At 50.9% G+C, this 23,640-nt stretch overlaps 1 protein-coding gene across 9 annotated transcripts in view; it reads left to right on the plus strand.

Annotated features, from left to right (window-relative positions):
* The window catches only part of FARP2 (FERM, ARH/RhoGEF and pleckstrin domain protein 2), a 104,591-nt gene that overhangs the window by 58,364 nt on the left and 22,587 nt on the right, over positions 1 to 23,640 (plus strand). For 6 of the 9 annotated variants that reach the window (XM_042950835.1, XM_042950838.1, XM_042950843.1 and 3 more), the window contains 7 exons: positions 4,210 to 4,305; positions 6,493 to 6,656; positions 6,990 to 7,058; positions 7,571 to 7,628; positions 10,342 to 10,594; positions 21,101 to 21,115; positions 21,528 to 21,706. In XM_042950835.1, coding sequence (XP_042806769.1) covers positions 4,210 to 4,305; positions 6,493 to 6,656; positions 6,990 to 7,058; positions 7,571 to 7,628; positions 10,342 to 10,594; positions 21,101 to 21,115; positions 21,528 to 21,706 — 834 coding nt within the window. The remainder of the gene's footprint in view (positions 1 to 4,209; positions 4,306 to 6,492; positions 6,657 to 6,989; positions 7,059 to 7,570; positions 7,629 to 10,341; positions 10,595 to 21,100; positions 21,116 to 21,527; positions 21,707 to 23,640) is intronic. The other 3 variants (XM_042950839.1, XM_042950842.1, XM_042950836.1) reach the window with 2 other exon arrangements.

Below are 23,640 nucleotides of genomic sequence, written 5' to 3' on the forward strand. Positions count from 1 at the left end.
AGGAACACAGACCCTTTGTGCCTGGACATGGCGGAGGGCTCCCTGCATCCTCTCACTCGGGCTCAGTGGCCCAGGTGCATGCAGCCGACCTGCAGAGACCTGCTCATTGCTGACCGCCATGGGAGGTTGCACCCTGGGAGTCCAGGGCTGCATCCTGGGACTCCAGGGAGTCCACTCTGTGGGCTGTTTTGTGTTTTTTTTTAAGGTGATTTATTTATTTTGAGGGGGTGGGCGGAGAGACAGAGAGAATCCCAAGCAGGCTCTGCACTGCCAGCACAGAGCCTGCCCGACGAGGGGCTTGATCTCATGAACCGTGAGATCATGATCTGAGCCGAAATCAAGAGTCAGACACTTAACCAACTGAGCCACCCAGGCGCCCCATCTGTGGGCCCTTTTTAACCTGTTTCCCTGAAATGGCTTGTCTAGTCCAGGCCTCTGTAGTCAAGCTACACTTGCTTTCTTTCCCTTTCCTTTTTTAACCTAGCCATCGAATTTCAATTGCCTACTGGGAAAAAAATTAATTTGTAAACCGAACGCTAATCGTGTTATATCGTACACTGACTGACAGGCAATGATCGTGTCAGGCACACCCAGTGAGTTGGTGGACCCATGGCCTCCCACACCTGCTCACTCAGATGACAGTTCTACCATCATGCGTGATGAAAATCACATCCACCGAATCCAGCCAGTGTCATTTTCCAGAAAAGGATAACTAATTTGTAACTGGAAGAAGTTAAAACCAGAAATTAGAGTCTTCAAATTAACCACGTTAGATGGAATTCACTATTACTCTCTCAATTGTTGATGCAGGGGCACCCCGTGGTGACAGGCCTGCGTCCCTACTCCAGCCCACAGAGAGCCTCCTCTTTTAAAGACTTTCATTTGGAAATACTTTCAAACTTAGAGAAAAACTGTAGAGAATTAGAACAGCACATCGAGCCCCCACTTGCCCTTTGCCCAGATTGACGCGCTCCAGCATTTCTCACCTGTGCTTTATGGTTTGTGCTTCCCCCAGCACACATTCTCCTCCCCCAACTCTCTACATGCACACGCACGTGTGCACCTGCAGACGGTTTTTCTGAAGCATTTGAGAGTGAGGTGTAGACTTGAGGGCCCTTGACCACTGAAGGCACATATTTCTAACAAGAAAGGGCTCCCTTACCTCCTCACTGACGCAGCTGATCCACTGTTCATTGTCTGGTCTTGTCAGCCGGCAGCGTCCTCACAGCTGCTGTTCTCCCCAGGATGGGACCCAGTCGAGGACCAGACGCAGCACTTAGCGATCGTGCCTGCAGTGTCCTTTAAGCTGGAACATTTTTTTTTTTTCTTTATCTTTTACCACCTTGACAGTATTGAAGAGCACAGTCCTTTTTCTCTTTAATAGGATGTTCTTGACTTGTGGTTTGTCAGCTGTTTTCCTGGGATTAGGTTCAGGGGACACATTCCCAGCTGGACCCCTACCCGGGTGTTGTCACGTCCTTCTCAGGGGGTCACGACAGAGACACCACCTGGCCTCACTGGTGGTGTGAATCTTCATCTCTGCTTTCCGGTTATTAGCTACCAGTTACTATAGTTACTAGTTTTTCTCTTTCAACTAATAAGCAATCTGTGGAGAGGCATGTTAAGACCATTCAGTTATCCTGTTTCCCTCCAGATCTCACACCCACTGAACCAGATGGTCACAGGCTCCCGCAGTCCTGGGCCTCACTTTCAAACTGAGATAACCAGGGATCGAAATCCTCTCCGTTCAGAAGAAACCGAACCTATGCCAGGGACGGAAGAGGAGAAACAAAGCCCATAGAATCCTCAGAGAGGACCCCACCTTTTGTCTGTCCCATGGGCAAGACACAGAAAATTGCTTTATGCTGGGTGATGCTTATGAGGAATAGGAAGCCGAATGTACAGTTTTCATCTTGTTATGTGAAATTCTAGTCTAGTCATTTATAACAGTAAAACACTGGTAATTCATCAGGAGGCTGGTGCATCCATACTGTGGAGTATCAGGCAACTGCACAGGAACACAGAGGCTTCCTGTGTCGTGGCACGTGGGACGTTCTGTCGGACGCCCTGTCCCTGTTGTGTGAGCAAAGACTCAACAGGTGTGTGTGGGGTTTGCTGCTGCCCTTGGGGAAAAAGGAGAATTACACCCCATTTATGCCATAGAAGAACCAGGTGGTATTCGTGGCCACGGGGAAGGCAGCTGTGGGTTCCGGGAGCCAGTGAGGGGGCTTTTCCCTGTGGACACATTCTGGTGCCTGCGAGTTTGGACCTTGTTGACGTGTTACTGTCTTACGTTTTCCGGAACGCCCTGCAGAAGTCAGAGAGGACCTTCATCTCTGAAACACGAGCAGTGTCCAGTCACAGGGACACACGGAGAACAGGAGCGCCTCCAGGTCTGAGATGCGGTGGCAGAGAGGGCAGTGTTGGCAGGATGGGACTGGAAGATGAAAGTGAGGCAGAATCTCCACCAGGAGGCTTTGACTGAAGGTGGAGGAGGGGAGAGAAAATTCAGAGAACAGCTCAGGAGGCCCAGCGCCCAGCACCCTGCTTTAAAGCCCAAAGCAGCAGAGGGAGCCTTTAAGAAATTACCTGGGGAAAATATCCAGAACCGAATGCACAAATTTCCACATTAGAACCATCTACACGTTCCTCGTATAACCCACAAGGAAAGATCACCACAGAACACAGCAGCGTGAAATGTCATAGTAGGGGATGGGACCAGAGAGCTTCCAGGAGGAGAGACCAGGAAGCGTGTCAGACTCGTCAGGGGCAACACTGGAAGCCACAAGACGACCGGGCAGGCGGTCGTGCAGAACACGAAAGTAAGTCAGTTCCCACCCAAGGGCCTGTGCCCCGTCCAGCAGGACTTCCCAGGACTTCCGTGCAGAGAAAATAAGAGAGTTTTCCAGACACGCAGTTTTGCAAAGGTGTGAGTGCTGAGCACCCCTTAAAGGACAAAAGAGACCAGGCTGGCGGCGGTGGGCGGGGCCTCACGCTGGGGGCCGGGGCCCAGAGAGCACCTGCCAGCGCACAGGCAGCGGGGAGAAAATTGTCTCGTGGATCAGACCCATCGAAGAGTTTAAATTCTGCGTGGATGGTTTAGGCTGAATTAGTGATGGGAACATAGAGAATTGAGTAAATGAAAAGAGGCACTCAGTAAGTCAAGAAAAAGTAAAAGGAGCAAAATATAGTTAGAATTCACCATAGCTCAGCCTGTGAGCTGTACTCACGTGATCAATAGTATGAAAACCAAATTTAAAATTCGGCGGCCATCAAGGGGTGCGGGAGGGCTCAGAGGCCAGGTCTCCCACAGGCACCCCGGGCGGGCGTCAGAGCTGCTGGGGAGGGGGGGTGGGTGGTTTCTGTCCCAGCAGGAGTGCTTGAACATGGGGCCCACAATGCCTGGGTTTTGTCTCAGGCCCTGCCTGACGTTTCTAATTACACCATGGGTCATTGCATACAAATCTGTGTGAGAGAAGTGCTGCCGGCTGCTCAGGTTTAAAAGTTAGAAAGTCTCTGCTCTCTTTCTCACTCTTTCTCTAAATAAATAAACTTTAAAAGCGGGGCGGGCTTCTCGGTGGCTCAGTCAGTTAAGCGTCCCACTCTTGGTTTCGGCTCAGGTCATTATCTCACAGTTGGTGGAATCGAGCCTCGAGTCTGGCTCTGCGTGCGCGGACAGCGCAGAACCTGCTTGGGATTCTCTCCCTCGCTGCCCCCTCCTGCTCACTCACGTGCACGCACACTCTCTGTGTGTAAATATACTTTAAAAAATAATAATAGTAATTTGTAGGAAAGCCATATCAAAAACATCAACTTTTCCTAAAACAGGCAGATTTGTATGTTTAGTGTTGACATTTTAATTCAGAGTCATTCCAAATACAATTGTAAAGTATCAAGTGGGTTGTTGTGCTACCTGGTAAGTTTGTAATTTAAACATTTCTCTGTTTCCGGGCGTTTGAGTGGCACGGTCGGTTGAGCATCCAACTTCAGCTCAGGTCATGATCTCACAGTTTGTGAGTTCAAGCCCCAGGTTGGGCTCTGTGCTGACAGAGGTCCTCCCCACCCCACCTTCCCCCTCCACTCCTCCCCTGGTTGTGTTCTTTTTCAAAAATCTATATTAAAAAATAAAAAATCTTCTCTTTTCATGAAAAAATGTGTGTGTCTGTCTGGATTATAAACGTGCCTGAGTGTGCATCTCTTGGATTTCAGGGCACCACCAAAATTAACACTTTTAACTGGTCCAGAGTCCGAAAACTCAGCTTCAAGAGGAAAAGGTTTCTCATCAAACTGCACCCAGAGGTCCGTGTAAGTACGATTTGGAGCACTTTCTAAATTTTAAGAAAATTTATTCTGCTAGAATATTGACTTTTCAAATTATAAAGCACTTTGGCGCCACGCACACAAGAGTTTAAGGATGGGATCTGGAATTGTGCGGAAGGGCTTCTGGGTAACCTGCCCTGTAGGGCTGCCACTGAGGATGGGTCAGCGTTCTGGGCAGGGACCACTCACACAGCTCTTCCCAGCTGGCTTTCGGGTTTAGCCGGGTCTGGGGTGAGAGAGAGAAGCTCCCAGGGGCTGCTGAGAACAGTCTGTTTATTGAGCCTCTTTGTTCTCTAGGTAAGGAGGCTGTGGTCTGAAGGCCTACAGCACGTTAGCATTAGAGCTTCTGTCACAAGTAAGCTGAGGGACGTTCCCAGTATTCTCCTGGCTCTTTGATTCAGAAATTGACCTTTTATGTGCTCTAAGTGGAGAAGTCTTGATTTTCAGAAAATAAGTACTCCTTCCATTTGAGATTGTCTGTCAATAAAGTAATAATTACATATGAATTTACTGAAATGGGTAAAGATGGAAAAAAGTAAATGTCTCTATAAGTGTGATAGTTAGGAAAAATCCAGTACTTGAAACGATTCGAAGATGTCCACATTGGTACGTTCCCAGTGTACAAAGGAGGTTAGGAAATGAGAGTAGATTGGCCGAACGCTGCGGTTGAGGCTTAAGAGGCCGTGTCAGCGAAGACTGGCTTCCAGTGGTGGGAGATTTAGGCCCTGAACCAGCTGAGAAGAAGGCTCTACTTAAGCTTTTAAAAGGCGCTTGATTAGCAAGAGCTTTTGCCCAACAGCAGGTTCCTGGGCTGCCTGGCTGTTTCCTTTCTGTAGAAGCCGGGAAGGAGGGCTCGTTTCTTACTCAAGTATCTGCTGTAGGGATGGGAGGGAAGGATAAGGGATGCTGAAAACATACACAAAATCAGGTAAAGGGCTGCCGTTTTCTCCGTGAGTGAAAGAAAGGGTTCTGGGGCTGTTGGGACGAGTTGGAAAGAGGAGCGTCCCTGCCCAGTGTGCTGGAGCCACAGCGTGACGCTCCATCCAGGCTCAGGGCTGCGGCTGCACCTGCCCATGGCAGTTACACCTTGTATCCGTCAGCACTTAGATTTTAAAGACAGAATACAGGAGTCTGGGTAGGACAGTCTTTCTGGGAGATAATTTAGTAATATGTCACGAGGTTCAAAAATGTGCATTGTGGGGGCGCCTGGCTGGCTCAGTCGGAAGAACATGTGACTCTTGTTCTCGAGGTCATGACTTTGAGCCCTGTGTTGGATGTAGAGATTACATAAGTAAATAAATAATTTTTTTTTAATATGCATTGTTTTAAGCTCAGTGTAACAATTCTAGGAACTTATCCTGAGGAGTAGCTATGAGAGAAGGCAGTAGTTTCTTCAAGGCGATGTGTGTGAGGACATCCAGCACATCCCAAAACTCCACAGGCAACAGCATATAAATAATTGCCTCACAGACAAAATGCCCTGGTTTGCTGGGTGGGATGTGTCGCAAGGATACACTTATAAATGTTAGCAGTTGTGCGATCGTGGGTGACTGTATCTTTCTGGTAATTTCTACAGTGAAATTTCTTCTCTTAAATATAGATGACACCAGAAGTCTTTATAGATACTTCAGAATAAGAATCTTCCTGAGTTTTTTAAGTTTATTTATTTATTTTAAATTTTTATTTTTGAGAGAGAGAATGTGCCCGTGAGCAGGGGACGGGCAGAGAGAGAGGGAGACACAGAATCCGAAGCAGACTCCAGGCTCCAGGCTCCGAGCCGTCAGCACAGAGCCTGATGCGGGGCTTGAACTCACGAACCATGAAATCATGACCTGAGCCGAGGTTGGACACTTAACCAACGGAGCCACCCAGGCGCCCCAAGTTTATTTTGAGCAGGAGTGCGTGCACATGCACTCACACTTGAGGGGCAGAGAGAGGGGGAGAGAGAGTCCCGTGCTGTCAGCACAGAGCCCAGCTCGGGACTCTATTTCATGAACCGTGACATCATGACCTGAGCCAAAATCAAGGGTCAGACACTCGACCCATGGAGTCACCCAGGTCTCCCAAAAATATCTTCCTAATTTTTAACTTTGAATAAAAAGCCTGTTGCCTGAATACTGCCTAAATTTTCTTCTTGAATTAGTTACTTGAACCTTTGTGTTTTGTTTCTAGGGACCTTACCAGGACACACTGGAGTTCTTGTTGGGTAGTAGAGACGGCTGTAAGAACTTCTGGAAGATCTGTGTGGAGTATCACACCTTCTTCAGACTCTTTGATCAACCTCAGCCCAGAGCTAAAGCTGTCTTCTTCAGCAGGGGCTCCTCCTTCAGATACAGGTGGGGCCACACCACGTGTCGGCGGGGCTCTGGCGGCTTTGTAGGACTGAGAGTATGCATGTCCCTGGTCAGCAGGCAAGCGCTGTGAAATGGTTCAGAGAATTACATGCAGAACACAGCTACTGTGAAACTGGAGGGAGCAAATCCAGTAAGATAGTGGAAAAAACAGTTGTGATAAAAACTGTGCGAAATCGGTTATGCTTATCACAAACAGAACTTTACAGTGTCTCTGGGAACTTAGAGGGCTGGCACGTGCTATTTCGCCTTCCTGGAAAATTAATGCTGTGAATTGCTGCCGATTCTTTCCTTTAAAATCTGAACTTTTATTCACAGTGGAAGGACTCAGAAGCAGCTGGTGGATTATGTCCGAGACAGTGGGGTGAAGAGGGTTCCCTATGAGAGGTGAGCACCATGGTCTTTGTGATGGGGAGTATGTGCTTTTAAAGTTAATATTTTACGTAGTTTTAACCTTTACGTAGTCACCTCAAGTACGTAAACATGTATTTTGACACTGGAGTTCTCTTTCTTTTATTTTTTTTAAATAATGGATTAATATCTGTCTATAGTTACTTTGCGCAGGTACAGATAATTACTTTTTAGCCTCTAATCTGTATAGCGTATCTTATATATAATGTTTTTATATACTATGCTTACCTTTGAATCTGAAAATGCATGGGTTTTTTGCATGTGGAATTTTTCTTCAACGTGAGGGGATAATTTTACCTCTTCTGCGACATCTGTTTTATCTGAATTCCTGCTTTTTGTCACTGCCTGTTTCTAGCCAGGTGCCTGTGGCATGTTATCAGAACCTTAGCCCCGTTCTTACGTGCACTCTTCCTCGGGGCACGGCTGCCCTCAGAACAGGTGCTGGGAGAGGCAGGCTCGGTGGCTCACAGATTGTTCTCTGTTTGCAGAAGACACAGCAAGACTCGGATGTCTATTCGTGCTCTGACTGCAGACTTGCCAAGACAGGTTAGTCCTTCCGGTTGAAACATACGTGATATTATCACCCGTACTCTTTTGCAGAATCACCTGGCAGTGTTGTAACAGGACTCTTAGAATCAGTCCTGTTGTTTACATGGCACTCCCAGCCCGGGGGCTGTTTGCAGAAAAGGAGTCCTAAGTAAGGAAAAAGCTTTGTGCATTGAGACACACCACGGTGGTATTGTAACGCTGCCTGTGCTAGGTGACTCACTAGCACGGTTTTGGTTTCAGGTGTGCCCATTCGATGGGGAGTACCCGGGAACCGCCACGAGTCCCGGGGCAGGAGAGCGGTGTGCGGCCTGGGACACACGCACAATGTGTTGGCAAGGGGAGCTAGCAGGTGGCGGAGCAGCCTGTGTGATGAATCTAAAGTGACAGATGCACAGAGAGGACAGGCTAGAGGCATAAACCTAAGTGTCCCGTGTCGTCTCTGGGTGGCAGGGTTCCAGGCAAGTTCTACTACTTGCCTATCAGGAAGCTCAGCTTGCTTGTCAGGAAAACAGACACTGAATGTTACCTTTATAAAAGCGTGAAACTGTAAAATGCCAGCTTAGGGTGCTAATTTACTTAAACTATATTCACAGAGTGAGATTTTTTTGCTAATATGTTAAGGGTGAAAAGCAGGAGACAAATTTATATCCGTGTTTGGCGTGATTACTACTATACTAAGCATGGGCATAGCCAGAGGCACGTGCAAATGCTTCACAGAAAGACATTTGACCACAGAATCCAAAATGTGATAGCAGAGCCGGCGTGAGGGGACGTAGCTGGCCCTGTGCTTCCCGTGTGCTTGACTAGAGTCTTCCTGTCTGCAGGCTCACAGGTCAGCTTCCACATACGTACTGTATGTAGGCTCTTGCTCTCTTCTTGTGATGCTGTCACTGTCTCCTCGTGCATCTCTGTAGTTTCACATTTAGAAGTTTTTATTCCCGTTCAATGTTAGTCTTTGTTGACAGTTGGTCATTTATATTGTTATAGTATTTCCAGAAGCTGCACTTGTACCTCATGTATCAAAGCTCGTGTTTCCCAAACTTTGTTTAATTGGATCTTTTAAATAAAAACATTCTTTAACTCTTCTAGGTATGTTTCAGATTTAGGAATTTTTTGCTAAATCAATTGATATTAATAAAAGACTTCTGTTTAAACAAAGTTAAAATTTATGAATGGTTTCTTTTTTTTAATTTTTTTTAAAGTTTATTTATTTTGAGAGAAAGAGAACACACAAGCACAGGAGGGGCAAAGAGAGAGGGAGGCAGAGCATCCCAGACAGGCTTTGCACTGTCAGCACAGAGCCCAGTGTAGGAGCCGATCCCATGAACCGCGGGATCACGATCAGACCTGAAATAAAGAATCGGAAGCTTAACTGACTAAACCACTCAGGTGCCCCTGAATAGTTTGAAATAGTATGAATGGGGGCACCTGACTGGCTCAGTCAGAAGAGCGTGTGACTCTTGATCTCAAGGTTGTGAATTCAAGTCCCACGTTGGAGCTGCAGCCTACATTAAAAATGAATGAATAAAATAGTATGAATAGGGGTGCCTGGGTGGCTCAGTTGATTGAGCATCCAGTACAACTCTTGATTTCAGCTCAGGTCATGATCTCAGGTTTGAGGGTTTTGAGAATCAAAATCAGGCTCCATGCTGACAGTGTAGAGGCTGCTTGAGATCCTCTCTCTCCCTCTCTCTCTGCCCCTCCCCCACTCGTGCTCTCTTTCCCTGTCTCAAAATAAACATTAAAAAGATAATATGAATAGTCTAAAAATTACATTTAAACTTTCAGTTCTGATACTGTCTTTTAAAAACCACAAGAGCATGTTGAGTACAGTTGGATGATTGAAAAAGCGATGGGATGTACACCTGAGAGAGACTGACCTGTGGACTGAAAGCTACCATTTTCTTTCTGGTCGGTCACCGCTGTGGCTTCTACCGCTGAGCTCATATCGCATGCCGCTCCTTGCACAGAAAATCATTCAGGACTGTCTGGTGATACCTTGGTCTAACCACCCTCTTGACGATGTTGTGTGTGTATACGTCACCTGAAGTTTCCTGGAGGCATGACTGTCTTGTGGCACGTGAGCAGTGACAGAAGGAGAAGAGAGGGCTCACCCCGTGTCCTTGCGTGTGGGACTGTGAGTGAGGACAGGGTCCTCCTGCCCCTGAGCAGCTGCTCACGCGAGCTGGGGGCGACGCCAGTGCTTCCAGAAGGCCCCGGGCTCCTGTGCTGCCGGCGCTGGCAGAGTCCCCGGCCGTGCGTGCCCATGTGAATGTACTACCGACGCGCTTCATCAGTGCCTGGCCATGACCTCCGAGGAATGAGCGTCATGTGCAGCCGTGTGTGTCGCCTTATTGGTGCTTTGCTTTAGAGTCTCGTTAGCTGAATGGAGTGGCTCACGCCCTCTGTCCTCTGCCCCGGAAATGATGAGTATCCAGCACGCCCTCCTGCAACCTCAGGGTGGCACGGGACACTCTTACAGCATAAGAGAGACAATGAAACTGTAAGGGGTTTTAAACAGATGATCCTGGGTCCTTTTGAAATCCTATCTACGTTTACAAATCTTCAGTTCTAATGGGGAAAGTCTGGTCAATCGCACTTCTTAGTAGAGGCAGACGTACGAGCTTGGGTCCGTTAGCTTTGCAACTTTCTAATGATGATTTGTAATCTTATGTGCGCCTCTTTTCTTCTCTTCATCTGTGACCCGCAGAGCGTCTCCTTCACCGAGGGCCTGAGGACCTCTGCGTCCCCGTCTTCAGCAGACGCCTCCTTCTATTCCGTTCCTACCTCCCCTCTGGCCCTGCGAGGCCTGCCTGATTTCAGAGACAGCAGTGGCTCCCTCACCGAGCCCCAGGCTCCCGACACCAAGAGGCCAGCTGCAGAGAGGAGCAGCACAGCAGCGGCCGACGGCAACACCAGACGGGCCCAGTCCCCCGGGCCCCCTGCACCGCAGCCTTGTCAAGGTGTTGGGTTTTGTCACGTTGTGAGGAGTTGCAGCCCCAGTCGCCCCGTGGGGCAGAGTCACGACACTGCCACAGACCCAGATGCAGGGGGTGCTGGTAAAAGTGACCGCGGGGGTGGCGGTGGCTTGACCGCGGGTTTGTCCCCCACCAAGGGGGAGCACCCACATGGCCGGCAGGGCAGTGGTGGTGGTGGGGGGCCTGTTTTCACATTGACAAATGCCCGGCTGCAGGTGTCTGAGGAGTTCATAGACGATGACCCGGCAGACATCTCTTTCTTTGCTGGAGGCTCGGAGGCGTTTTCCTTCCCCTACTGTGCATTAGCCCCGCAGGCCCCTCCCTGTGGTCACCCCAACTCCACCCCCTCCAGCCCAGACAGGTACCCCCCGGGGGTCATACACATGCACGTAGAGCACGGTTTTGAATTTGAGGGAGAGGATGGCTTTGGTGGCAACGTGCACCCCTCAGACACCTCAGAGCTGTTTGAGGTGAAGGCACAAGCCAGCCTGATGCAGAGCCTGCTGAGCGCCTCGGAGACCAGCTCGCTGAGGAACAACCAGTCTGAGAACAGCTCCCTCAGCAACCTGCCGCTTCACAGCGGCCTGTCTGTGCGCACTCCCAGCTCGGCCAATCAGTCCGAGGCCAGCTCCATGGCCAACTTCCCGGCCTGCTCGGTCCGCTCCGAGGCCAGCTCAGCCTTCCAGCTCTCAGACATTATCGACCAGTTAGAGCAGCTCAGCTACCCGCCCACCACCGCTGAGGACTCCAGCAGCACAGACACGGATTCGTGGGGCGCCGAGGCCGGGGCCCCACTAGACGTGAGCCTTTTTTTCAGCAACCCTTTTGCACAGACAGGTGGAGAGAGAGTCCTTTTTGATCTGCAGACCATAAGGAATTTGACTCCAGGAGAGCGGGTAGATAAACACCCTTCCTGAGCGGCCCTGGGCCCCCTTGCAGGGTCACCCCCCACCCGCTCAGTGTGGCGAGAGCTCAGACTGGTGGCTTTACACCTAGGCAGCGAGTCTGTGTTCGAGGCTAGATGTTCTTCCTTTTCTAGTTTTCTGCTTAGTCTGTTCTGAATGTCAGAGGATTAAAACTTTTGCTTAGAGTGGTGTGTTAAAAGGTGTAAAGTAGATGAGTATTTCCACCTAGAGGCTGATGAGTCAGTCTTCGCAGCTTTATCTCTCTGGCATACGCGTTGACTCAGCGAGAAACTGGCGCCCCGCTTTTGGAACGGTACGCGGTTCTGGTCCACATTGGTCTCTACTGCGGTGTGTATTGTGCCTGGTGCTGCTTTTTTAAGATGAAACTTGCTGCCTGTGCTTCATCAGGACGGCAGTCTGGTGGGATTTGTCCAGGCCCCGCACAGAATTTCCAGTAAGCCCTGCAGAACCCAGCTCCTGGGAAAGGCCCTGGAGGCCGAGGCCCCCTGCCTGCCCAGCCCTGCGGCTGCACGTGGCGGGGTCCCTGGCCCTGCGGCAGCACGCTCTGCCCAAGGGCATTGTCTACTGACTTTAGATCCAGAAATGGTGCTGTGTTTAGATAGCGGGCTTGGAGAAGTTTGGTTTAAAATGCAATGTCAGTTTGAACTGCTTTCTTCCATCTGGCTTAATCGGGATATAAAATATTTGGTTGCAGAAAAAGCAGAACTGGACACACCGATCCGCCTGAAAGTTCAAGTGCGTAAGCTCTCACCAGAGCTCTCTGCTTCACACCGATGGGGGGGCTGTTCACTAAAAAGCAGCAGCACCCAGGAGCTCCACACACGTCAAGGGCTGAGACGTTCACTCTTCGTTCGGGAGTGTCATTTCCTTCAGGTCGGGTTGCGTGTGGTACGTGGGCGCCAGCCGTTTCTAGTAGTGTCTGTTTCTAAGGCAGACGGAACGGCCACGGGAACGGACAGCCTGAGGTGGCCGTGCCCACCGGACGGGCACACTCGCAGGTGCCTTGATCTGCGCCACCGTGAAGCCCGGGCTGCTGCCCACTTCACAGATCGGACTTTCGTAGCTTATCCTTTCTGGTCTTACCTAGTAGAGACAGGCCGTGTTAAAGGCTGTGCTTCTTAAACGTCCCTTGGTAACTGCGGGCCTCCCGTCTGTCCCTCTGTGCGGATGGCGGACCCTCCGCCTGGCGGGTACGTGTGCACCCGCCCAGCAGCCAGCGGCCTCTCGCCAGGGGCCGTCTTTGTCATCCGCATTCACCGGATTACCAGCAGAGGCTTTTTGCCAAACGTGTTGATTTTCCATTTCTGTACCTGCCTTAAACCTGCGGCACCGTCTCATCACTGTGGCCTGCAGGTCCTTCTCGCTTATCCTATCCCTTGTTCCTGAGACCTGGCCTGTGTCCAGCGTGAAGGCAGTCTGGTGCAGTGTCGTTCGCGTTGGCTGACCAGTACCTGTGAAGAGACGCTGTGAGCGAGGGAGAAGGTGGTAGGGTTGCACAGGTAGGAACCACAAGTTAGAATAGCGTGTTCCAGACACTTTGTCTTTCCCTTGGGGTCACTCAGAAACAAACCCTGCCCGTGTCTGTGCAGGGAGGAGTTAATCTGTATTCCGTGGAAAATGCTTTTCCTGGGCTGTAGTCGTCATGAGGGCTGCCTCTCTCCTAATGAAAGTGCCTGGCATTGGACTCAGCGAACCTGAGTTGTCCTGTTTCGGGTGCCTAGGCAGCAGGTCCCACGTGGGTGGGTTGGAGCCAGCCAGGGCCGGGTGGGGGAGGACCTCATCACACCACCCTTGTCCTGCAGATTCCGAGTAAAGGCTGTTCTCCGACAGCTTCTACCAGGCCTTCCTGTAAAGGAGTTCTGTTTCCCCGGTGAACCTTCATTTTCTAGACTTGATTTTTTAGCTTTTTATTTAGAATGTTTTCAAAATACACAAAAGCAGAAAAGGGAGTAGACATACCCCCGTTGCCACCCCACTCAGCGTTACCAGAGTCCGACCGTGCCTGTGCCGTCTGCCCCTTTTCCTTCTCCGCGTTTGGTGCTCTAATATTTTCTTGTGGGCCCTTGACATGCCGATGCCTTTCCTCAGAATGTCTACGTGCATCTCTGAAACGTGACCCCTTCTCTCATGGGGCCACAGACAGTCATGCAAACTTAATAACCCCGTGGTATCCTCAATAACCCTGTGGTATCCTCCAGTACCAGGGATGTACTTGAATTTGCCCTGGTGCCTGAAGGGCCTGTTAATACCTGATTTGTTCAGATCCGGCTCTAAACACACTCTGCTCAACACATGTGGCTGTGACCGCTCTTCCACCTTCTCTCGTTGACAAGACCCACTTCGTGCCAGTGACTTGTAGGAGGAGCCAGGCCCCTGGTCCTGGCTCGCGCCCCTGCCTATGCCGTCACCTGTCTGCCCTTCCCCTGATTCTCTGGGGGCTGAGCCCCGAGACGTGCGGACCGCTGAGCACGTGCCCTCACCCACCAGCCCTCGTCCCGCAGCCCCACGAGGCTGGCACCTCTGTGCCATCAGCACGTGGGGCAGCACGGCTGAGAAACGAGCCCAGTCCCAGACGCTCTGTGGACACCACTGGGACAGCTGTTATGTTCAGATTCAGGTTTAGCTTTTTGGCAAGATCTGGAGAAATGTATAAGAGCTTTTCTCTTCCAGAGTGCTCATGCTATGTTTAGGTTGGCAGGTCTCCCTTTCTAGTGAAGTCAGTGACTTGGAAACCAGTCGTGGCTCTCCTTGGAGGCGCCTGCCATTCATGTCTCCACCAACCCCCTTTGCTTCCGGGTGGGTCGTCACCCCACACATAGGGAGTTCTTTAGAAACCCGGGGAAGGTGAGCCCGAAGGACGCTTCCTGCTACAAATTATGTCCTTTCTGCTTGTAGCAGATAGTTCAGGCAGTGACCTTGTTCTGTTTTATCTTAGTAAGAGCTGCTTTACCACAAATATTAAAATGTCTGGAGCAGTTCGGATTGAGCGACAGTACTTCCTGAAGCGTCGTTGGGTCTTCCTTTTGTTTGTTTATGACCGTTGATCACGATCATCTTTTCTCTGGAAGTCCTCATGGGCACGAGGCCGTCTTGGGAGGGTGGTCCCTTATTCCTGGATCACAGGATGGCTGTTCGTACCTGAGTGAGCCGTGCAGAGTTGTAACCGGCACTTCTTATGTCAGTGGCCACTTTGCTGAGAGTGTGTAGTTGAAAAGTGCCTGCAGCGTAAACGGTTTTCTCCTTTTATGTGCTGCCCGCCTTGGCCAGATGCGGGCCTGACCTCCGACAGGAGGGCACCCACCAGCCCCATCACAGACGGGAGTGTTGGGGCCATAGACAGTGCCTGTTACCTCCATGAAGTCCACCTCTGAGAGTACACCTGCTTGAGGCAGAATATTTATTTATATTAGTTATCAAGTCTATTTTTGTATTTAAGTTTCCAAAGTCCAGTATTTTACATACACCAATATATGAGTATCTAAAGTCTAATAGTAAAGTTTCAGGTTAGCAAGATTGACCGCACTCAAATAGGTAATGGTGTGTGCTGTGTAACTTTATGAGTCCTAGGTCTGGTTGTGTGCCTTTTCTGTATTCCAAGGGAATTCCCTGAGTATGGAGTTAGGTCAGGATCCCCTTTTCCAGTTAACAAAGTGTGTTGTGTCATCGACACACGATGTCACGTTAGTGTCAGTTGTACAACAGTGACTGGACGAGTCTGGGCATCGGGTGTGCTTGCTGTGAGGGTGGCCGCCATCTGTCACCACACAACCTCATCACAGTACCTTGTATGTGACAACACACATTTTAGAAATAGCAGTAATGGTAGATGGATGGACAATAAAAATAGGACATCAAAAAGCTCACAGGGAAACCTGTACATCTGTTCATCATAGTTGTTTGCAAAGTCCTTTCTAACTGGGTCCTGTGTGGACATACGTGGATTTTGAGTGACGATCTCCTCCACCTGCCGCCCCACATGAGTCACCACGAGCGCCCCTCGTGTCATGGCTGCAGTCACGTAGGACCCACCCGGCACGTGGGCCATCTCCCCATGAGCCATGTGTTTGTGTGACATTTGATGCCAGTGCCTGTGTCTTCAAGGTACCATTCCCTCCTGGTTCACGGAACATCAAAAAAGAAATCCATTTCTAGAACAATTACTTCACAGACAAAAATGTTAACCTTCTCCAGGCGCGTACAGTTGAGAATTGAGAATTTCAGTGTGTGTTCTCAAGGCATGGAGTCACGCTGCCAGGGTTTTTCTTTGGCCCTTGTCCTGGAGTTACAGAGCTTGTCACAGCTGGCTGGAGTGCAGGTGGCCTGGTTGGCCCCTCTGTGAGGTCTGGTGGCTGTGCTGTGAGGTCCCAAAGTGCTATCTTTGGCCTAAAAACGTCTACTTTCCCCTAGGAAATGCAGAGGAAAGGAACCGGTACTTCCTGACGCACTTAATTCATTCATTCTCTAAAGAAAACATGGATGTTGCCTCCTTTGTGGTACTTAACAGAATTTGTTTTCCACTGAAATTGCCATTTATAAATTCACAGATATGTACTAATTCAGAACTTAATTGTTTATTCAATAAAATAAGGAAATATTTACTATGAACTTTTAAATGGGATTTTTAGCTTCCTTTCCCTCTCCTTTTTTTATAGTTTTCGTTTATATATGTTAAAGATGGTCTCGCGTATTAAACGAATCTCTGGAACAGCTACATCTTGTTTCTACAACCTCTTCACTGGCGCCTCTTTCACTTCGTAGGCTTCTGAGCAGCGAATAGGCACCTTGGCGGGCTTGCTTCAGGTGTGGACAGGCGGCCCTCTGGAAGGCCAGCAGGGGAGGGTGCCGTGCACTTTCGCAGGGGTCACTCTGTCTCAGGGCCTGACGGGTGCGGCCAGCGTGCAGGCGGACTTGCAGGCGGACTTGGGGGGCCGTGGCCTGCTGCTCGGGGCCCCGCACCGCACCTCTCGGGTGGCGCTGTCTGCAGCATTGGGGACAAACACGTGGTCCTTAGGCTTAGACTGCACGCAAAACACCTGCTGCTGGCTTCTTAATTCTGAAGGTGAGAACGTTGTGCCTTTTCTTCCCCGAGTCAGCTGGAACCCTGTGAAGTCCCCGACCCAAAGCACAACAGCTACACAGAGTCTGAACTTGAGTTTCCCCTCTGGCCAACACGAGCTCTTGCTGCCCCCACGGAGCCGCCCGCCCCTGTGCAGCCCCCCGCACTGGGTCCTGGAGCTTGGCGGATGCTGCTCTCACCTCTCCCTCCTGGTGCTCTGAGCAACACGGGCCCCTGGGAGGGAGCGGCTGCCGGTCTCCTCCCTGGGGCTTCGCGGTGCCTGGCGCCTGGTGTGGCCGGAACCGGGGGGCCGTGGCAGCAGCAGCAGCCTTCTAGAAAAGCACCTTGGCACACACCCCACAACCCGCGTGGGTGGTCCCTTCCCCACTCAGAGGGTTGGTGTGCCACAGGAAGTCCTTCCCTCCCGCGACACGTGGGTCCCAGAAGGTGTGTCATTAACAAATCCAGATTTCAAGAAACTGCTCAAAGCTTTCTCTTTTCCATCTCATCTCTAGGATGACTGGTTAGAAGGGTGAAGACCGTCTGACTTTTATTGCTGAATTATGTCAATCTCGGTTACATTTGTTTCCTAACAACATCACATACAGGCTTTTTTGTGGGTTTTTTTTTTTTTTTTTTTTTTTTTTGAATAGTTGGTTGTGGGTACCTTGTCCCCGATGCTGCAGTGGGTTCAGAAGACCCGTGTCCTCCGTTAGAACCCAGATGCAGGGCACCCTGGACCACACGCAAGAGACCTCACCCCTGCAGATGCCCAAAATGTGACTGTGTTGTAGGCCACAATACCTGTTTTCTTTAACAGGGAAAGAGTCCTGTTTATTTAGAACAAAAGAAAAGATTGACAATGCACGATGGCATCTCCCTCTTCACTTCAGGTCACCACAGCCACATCCACACCCTGAGGTCCCCCTGTGCCAGGCACCGGCCCACAGCCTTGTGGGTGAGCACCACAGCGCCGTGGAAAGGTACGGCACAAGTCAGCCCTCCTCTGACGTTTGGCGGTAACACGGCGGGTGACGAGCTGGTGTTTGTGCCCCATGCGCCCGCCATTTTCCTTCCACTCTTATTTTTGAGCCAGATTTTGTGTAAAAGTGACCCCCGACATCCTAGTCCAAAAGCAGAGCCAGAAGTAGTTTTCTGCTAACCTGTGATGCTCACATTTACCTGAATTCTCTGTACAGTTTAGCCTTTTCCATTTATGGGATTAATGATCCATTTTTCAAACGAAAGGAGTTTCTAGATCTTACTTTCTTGCTATCATATTAACCTTCAGACTTGACCTTGTATTTTCCAAACCGAACCTTGATTCTTCTTCCACCTTAGGCAGAATTTTCAAGAGAGTTCATTACAGGGTTTTGAAAAAGAATTCAAAGGTATGAAATGAAAATAAGCCTAAATTTTGCTCTGTGCTGTTACCTCTCCCCAGCTAGTTAGATGGATAAAGTGAAGATGATCACAGAAGTATAATACTGTGCTTTTTAAAATGACATTTCAAAAATTACAAGAAAAATAGTTAGAAATTTTTGGAAATAAAGAACATCACCTGTCAGAGTTGCTTACTGTTGGCAGTTTGAAATGTTTTAAATGTGTGTCTTCAAAGGTAATCAAACCTTGTACGTTGGCCCTTTGAGTGCAGAGCTGTCTTGAACACTGGGTGGACAGCGCGGAGCCACTCCAGCAGGAATGAGGAGCTCAGTAGAACATAGCTATCAGTTTTGTCTATCAATTTCAAATCATTTGATGCTGGAAATGGAAGAATTTCTGAAAACTCCTCACGCACAAGTAAAAGCATCGGTCGTTCTTTTTTTTTTCTTTTGAAAGTTTATTTTGAGAGCGTGTGAGCCGGGGAAGGGCAGAGAAAGAGAATCCAAGCAGGCTGTGCTGATAGCACGGACATGGGGCTCGAACTCGCAAACCGTAAAGTCCTGACCTGAGCCGAAACCAGGAGTTGGACGTTTAAGCAGCTGAGCCACCAGGTGCCCCGGAACCGGTCATTCTTGATGCTGCGGTGACACGGTAGAGCACCACCTTTGTGTCTGAGTAGATCGATGGTAGGGACCCTGTCACTCAGAATAGTACTCTCGCGGTTTTTCCGTAGAGGACCTCGGACACGGGAGTCTGTTTTCACAAATATTGAAGACTCTTTCCGTGTCCGTTAAGCCTAAATGTGTTCCGTGGTATCTGAAACGACGGTTTAGCATTTTAAAAATCCCTCAGACCTGCATCCTGGTATGTCAGCGATGACAGGGTTTGCTACGGCGAGGAGCTTCTAACGTTAGTGCCCTTGCGCGCTGTCAACACAGGGTCCAGAGCAGCAGGCCGTGGACACCACTGGCTTCTGTCGCTCCGGAAGGACACACCACAGAGCCACAGCCCACGCCTGTGTTCTCCGTGTGCAGTGTACGCGTTGGTGGCCTCAGATGCAGCACTAAGGCTGACCCACACAGGGTAGGGCATGGAGCCGTGGCGCCCACTCCAGCAGCCTCCAGCAGCGGTGTAGACGGGTTCCGTGCTCACTGCCACTTGCTTGAAAAAGTGTCTCCTAACAGATTTGCTTTGTCGTGCAGGATCTGCGTTCACATAATTTGAAGTAGGTATGACTTCTGTTTCGATGTAGCTGACAGATTTAATAAAAACAGGTGTTTAATAGCAGTTTGTGGTACTTTTTAATCTATTCACTAAATTGTGAGGTGACGACTTTTGTCAAGTAAGTGTCCACAGTGATAATATCAAATGACGGCTCGTACCCTCCCTGGAACCGCATGCTTTATTCCAAATGAGCGGTCCTTCCTGGAAGGGTGGTTCCTCTCACAAGTTCATCAGAAGGGCCGTGTATTGGAAGCCGCATTCTCTAGTTTGATGGCCCGACCAGCCCGACCCCACGAGTCATGGCACCCATCCATGACACTTCAGGGAGGACCACCTCCTCCAACGTCACCTTCTGCTGTTTAAACATGAAGTCAAGTTCACAGTGACTTTCTGGGAAACTATCCACTATGCCCTTGTGGTAGGACCACCCATCTTTGAGGGAGGCGCTGCGCAGGGCATGGGGCGGGGCGGGGGGCAGAGCGGAGCAGTGGACTTACCTTATTTTCATAACCAATGAGTATGAAATATCTCAGTTCTCACACTTTGAACAGTACAGTTGTGAAAAATAAGGTACGTTGCTAGGAGATTCTAGACTTTTTTGTGGATTCTCCTGTGTGTAAAAGTATCTCCCGACACAGTTCTGAGCTTGCTTGAGACAAAAAGGGTTTTGGATAGGAGTCCTAAAATAGCTCATCTTTGGAAACGCCGCTTTCCCTCGTAGGGGTCCTCCACACCACAGGGGCCGGCAGAGCCCTCGACCCCATCTGATCCCTTCAGAAGTGACTAGGCTCCTGCACGTGGGTAGGGCACGAAGGAAGCCCATGTGATTTCAAGGTTGCTTTAGCATGTTTTAAATGTGTAATAAAAGCAAATTCTAATTTGTTTAAATTAATGTTGAATAAAAGCACGTTCTGATTTGATTAATAATTTCATGCTCTTACAGCGTCCAGGTTTTCTCGGTCAGTGAATGTTTGCTTGTTTTCACTCTCCGTCGTGGTGAGAGGCCCACAGGACAGTTCTGCCCTCATAGCATTGGTAGCTCCCCTCCAAGGCGGGACCCCCTCCCTGGGCGAGACCCCGCCAGCACCAGCAGCCTTCCAGAACTCCACCTTTGTCAATGTGAAAATCAAGCCTGCCGGCCGCGCCCCAGGGCTCCCTGGTGCCATGTTCACCCGGCCCTCCGGGCAGCCCTCTGCACTAACCTGCCTGCACACGTGCATGTTTGAGGTCAAATAAGCCAAGGTTTGGTTTTATTAGCTGGTCACTATAGGTGACTGCTTTTGAAGTCTCTGTCTACGGTGTAAGAGGATCTCGTTTTGAAGCCCATGGTGGATGGGCTGAGGTGGGGTGGGGAGGCACCAGGGGTCCTGGCCAAGTCACTTAGGTGCCCGCATTCCATAAGCCCACTTAGCCACAGTCAGGAGTAATGGTAGCATGAGAGCTAAAACGCCCATTTGTAAACCTGAGGTAAATTTCAATTATAAATAGCTTCTAAACTGGTTCGATTTCTTACCTACAACTCTGCTTTAAGGATACCTTCAAAAGTTGCCATTCAGTAGCTGACTGATTTCCCATAGAAAAACATTAGAAATAACCCTTTCAGACTTGAAGGTCTCTTGATAACAGAATTCCTGTGTTGCAAAACGTGTGATGGGGCATGCCTCGTCAGCCCTCTTAGGACTCGGCCACGCTTTGGCCTCCGCCCAGTTCCAAGCAAACCCTGTTTTAAGAAGAAAAATAGTAGTAGTTACTGTTGTGGTATGAATCTAGAAAACCAATATAAGATCCTCGTTAATAAAAAATTCAAGGAAGTAGAAAACAGTATGATGAGTACATGATCCAGTTTTTTTAACGAACGATTAAGTGAGGAGCTCGACCTTAAAGCACACTTTTGTTTTTCAGATTCGTTAGCACCAGGTCGGTACCTTCCGTCTAAGCTCCGCAGTCCGCCTTCCGTTAACGTGCGCACAGAAGCGCCCTACTCAGGGTGTGCCTTCTGCTTCGCAGGCCTTGTGCTGCTTATTCTCGTCACAGTTGCATCTTGTCTAGAACCGAGAAAAAACCCCAGAAACTCAGAGCCCTGGGGTGTCCGAACCACCTGTGGTTGGTCTCTGAAATCGGGTCGACCGGCCACCAACCTGTGTCCGTTTCGCTTTCTGTCATATTGAGAATTGCACCTGATAGAGGCTTTGTTTACATGCCTCCCAGAAGGTGCCCGGTGGTAGCGTTAGGCTAACGTTGGCTAAAGCACGGTAAGAACTGTGGTGTCTGGCCGACGTGGCGGCCCTTTCTCATTTCTTGCTCCATCCCCCGCCCCATTCAATTGCAGGCCTTTCCGTGGACGGTCCTCAGCCTTCTCCCTCCGCCCGGAAGAGCCCGCTGAGCCTGAGCCCTGCCTCTCAGGTGACTCTGGGCCCAGCTGAACAGGGCTTGTTCCCCCTCCTGAGCCCTGTCCTTAGCGACGCTGGCGGAGCCAGGACGGACGGCGAGGAGGAGCCAAAACACAAGGTGGGCGCCGCCCCAGCAAGAGGCTAGCTGCTGGTGGGCCTGGTTTGCGGGGAAGCCTGGGGGGCCCAGGGCGAGCTCTGTCCCAGGGGGCTGGCTCGCCCAGTGAAATCTGTCCCTAGAGCTGCACGTCACTGGGGACTCTTCGGCCGCCTTTGCGCACAGGCAGGCTTCCTTATTCATTTAATGGCCGTTCCTGGCACCTGGGGGCTTCGAGTGGGGACGTGGTGGGAGTGGTAGGGCCTTGGGGGACTTAGCCTCCTGCCCTCCCTCCCTTGTTGGGCACTCTCTCAAACGATCGGGTGATTGGGAGGGTGACCAGGAACCCCCATCTTGTTGGTCTCGTGGATGAGTGGGTTCTGAAGGAGTGACCAGGTGGGGTGGGGTCCACACGAGGGGGCGTGATAGCACAGGAGGAGGGTTGTGTGGGGTTTGCGGTGGAAAGTTGAGGGGATGCCCACAGGTTTCTCTTTGCTCTCAGGGACAGGAGGCCGGCAGGTCGGAGAGCCCCAACTCGAGGATGAGGCATTGGCCGGAGGCAGTGGCACCTGCTGCGTGGCCACCCCCACCCTCCTGGCCTGTGCCCCCCGCCCCCCCCTGCACCCGAGCAGCAGCATAGACCAGGTGGTCATGGCCAGGCAGCTCTGTGGGCGGGCACACAAGGGAGGACAAAGGGGCCAGGCAGCTGGAGGCTTGGGGAAGAGAGTGGTTGAAATAACGGGTGGTGGACTGTGGTGGCCCAGAGGGCACCTGTCCCCCTGTGTAGAGTAGGGTCCCCGAGGAGCAAGCTGGAAGGAAGCCAGGCTCAACTGGGCTGCCAGCAGGTGGGACCCTGCCTCACAGGTGCCTGTCACGTGGGAGGGCTGTCGTGGAGAACACCTTGTCAGGCCGTGGGTTTCATCCTGAAGTTGTGCCGAGGGATGCCATGCGTGGGATGCGGGAGATTCCTCGAGAAGTGGGGTCGACCAGTCGGAGGCCTGGCGAGGCCTCAGCACACACTCCTTCCCGGGGCCCCTGTCAGAGAGAGCAGGTCCTGAACCGGAAGACGGGATGTGCCGTTGGGCGCCTGGCAAGGGCAGGGATCCCAGGACCCCGGCCCCGGGGGCAGGGCTCACAGTCCCCACCCCTCAGTCCTCTGTTCACATCGGGCTGCCTGGCAGAGGTCACTCTGGTCCCTCGAACCCGGTTCAGCAGCAAGACTGTTGGCTTGGGGTGTTTTTATTTATTGATTTTGCAAACCTAACAATTATCTGTTTGGCTCACTGTTGCTTTGGTGCATAAACAGAATGGCTGGAAAGCTGCATAAAAAACTAAATTTTGTTTTGTTACTTTTCCGCACTACAAAAATAGTCATCCTTTAGGTGGTTCTGTAGGGAGACTTGTACCGCCCGAGGGTCACCGGCCGGATTCCCAGTGGGTGGCCGTGGCCTTCCCATCCAGACCAGGCCTCAGAGATGGAACCTGGGAGCCCCACCACAGGCTCGCAGAGCCATGTCTGGGCCCTGCACCTGGGGACCCCAGGCCCTGCCCCACAGCTCCCCTGCCTCCTCTCCTGTCCCTGGGCACTTTCCTCAGTGCTGCCCACGGCCAGCCCACAGGCCGGCGCTAAGACACATGGGCCACAGACCCACGAGGACTCCCTGGCAGGGCCTCAGCAGCGGCTAAGCGCTGGGAGGGGCTTCTGCGTTTGCCTCTGACTGCCGGACTCCCCCTCCGTGGGGAGCAACCCGCCCACTTGTTTCCTGGCGTCCCTCCTCGCCAGTGTGTCCCACTCAACTGGCTGTTTCTCCCCCTTTCCGATAGAAATCCTTGAGGACTGACAGTATTCGGGAGGGACGAAGACTGAGGTGCTTTGTGGGGCACTCCCTGCCTGGGGCTCTTGGGCTGCTTCCTGTGAGGACAGGTGGCAGGGCTGGGCAGAAAGTACGCCGTCCTCC

The sequence above is a fragment of the Panthera leo genome, chromosome C1 (assembly GCF_018350215.1).
Source record: "Panthera leo isolate Ple1 chromosome C1, P.leo_Ple1_pat1.1, whole genome shotgun sequence".
Classification (NCBI taxonomy): domain Eukaryota; kingdom Metazoa; phylum Chordata; class Mammalia; order Carnivora; family Felidae; genus Panthera; species Panthera leo.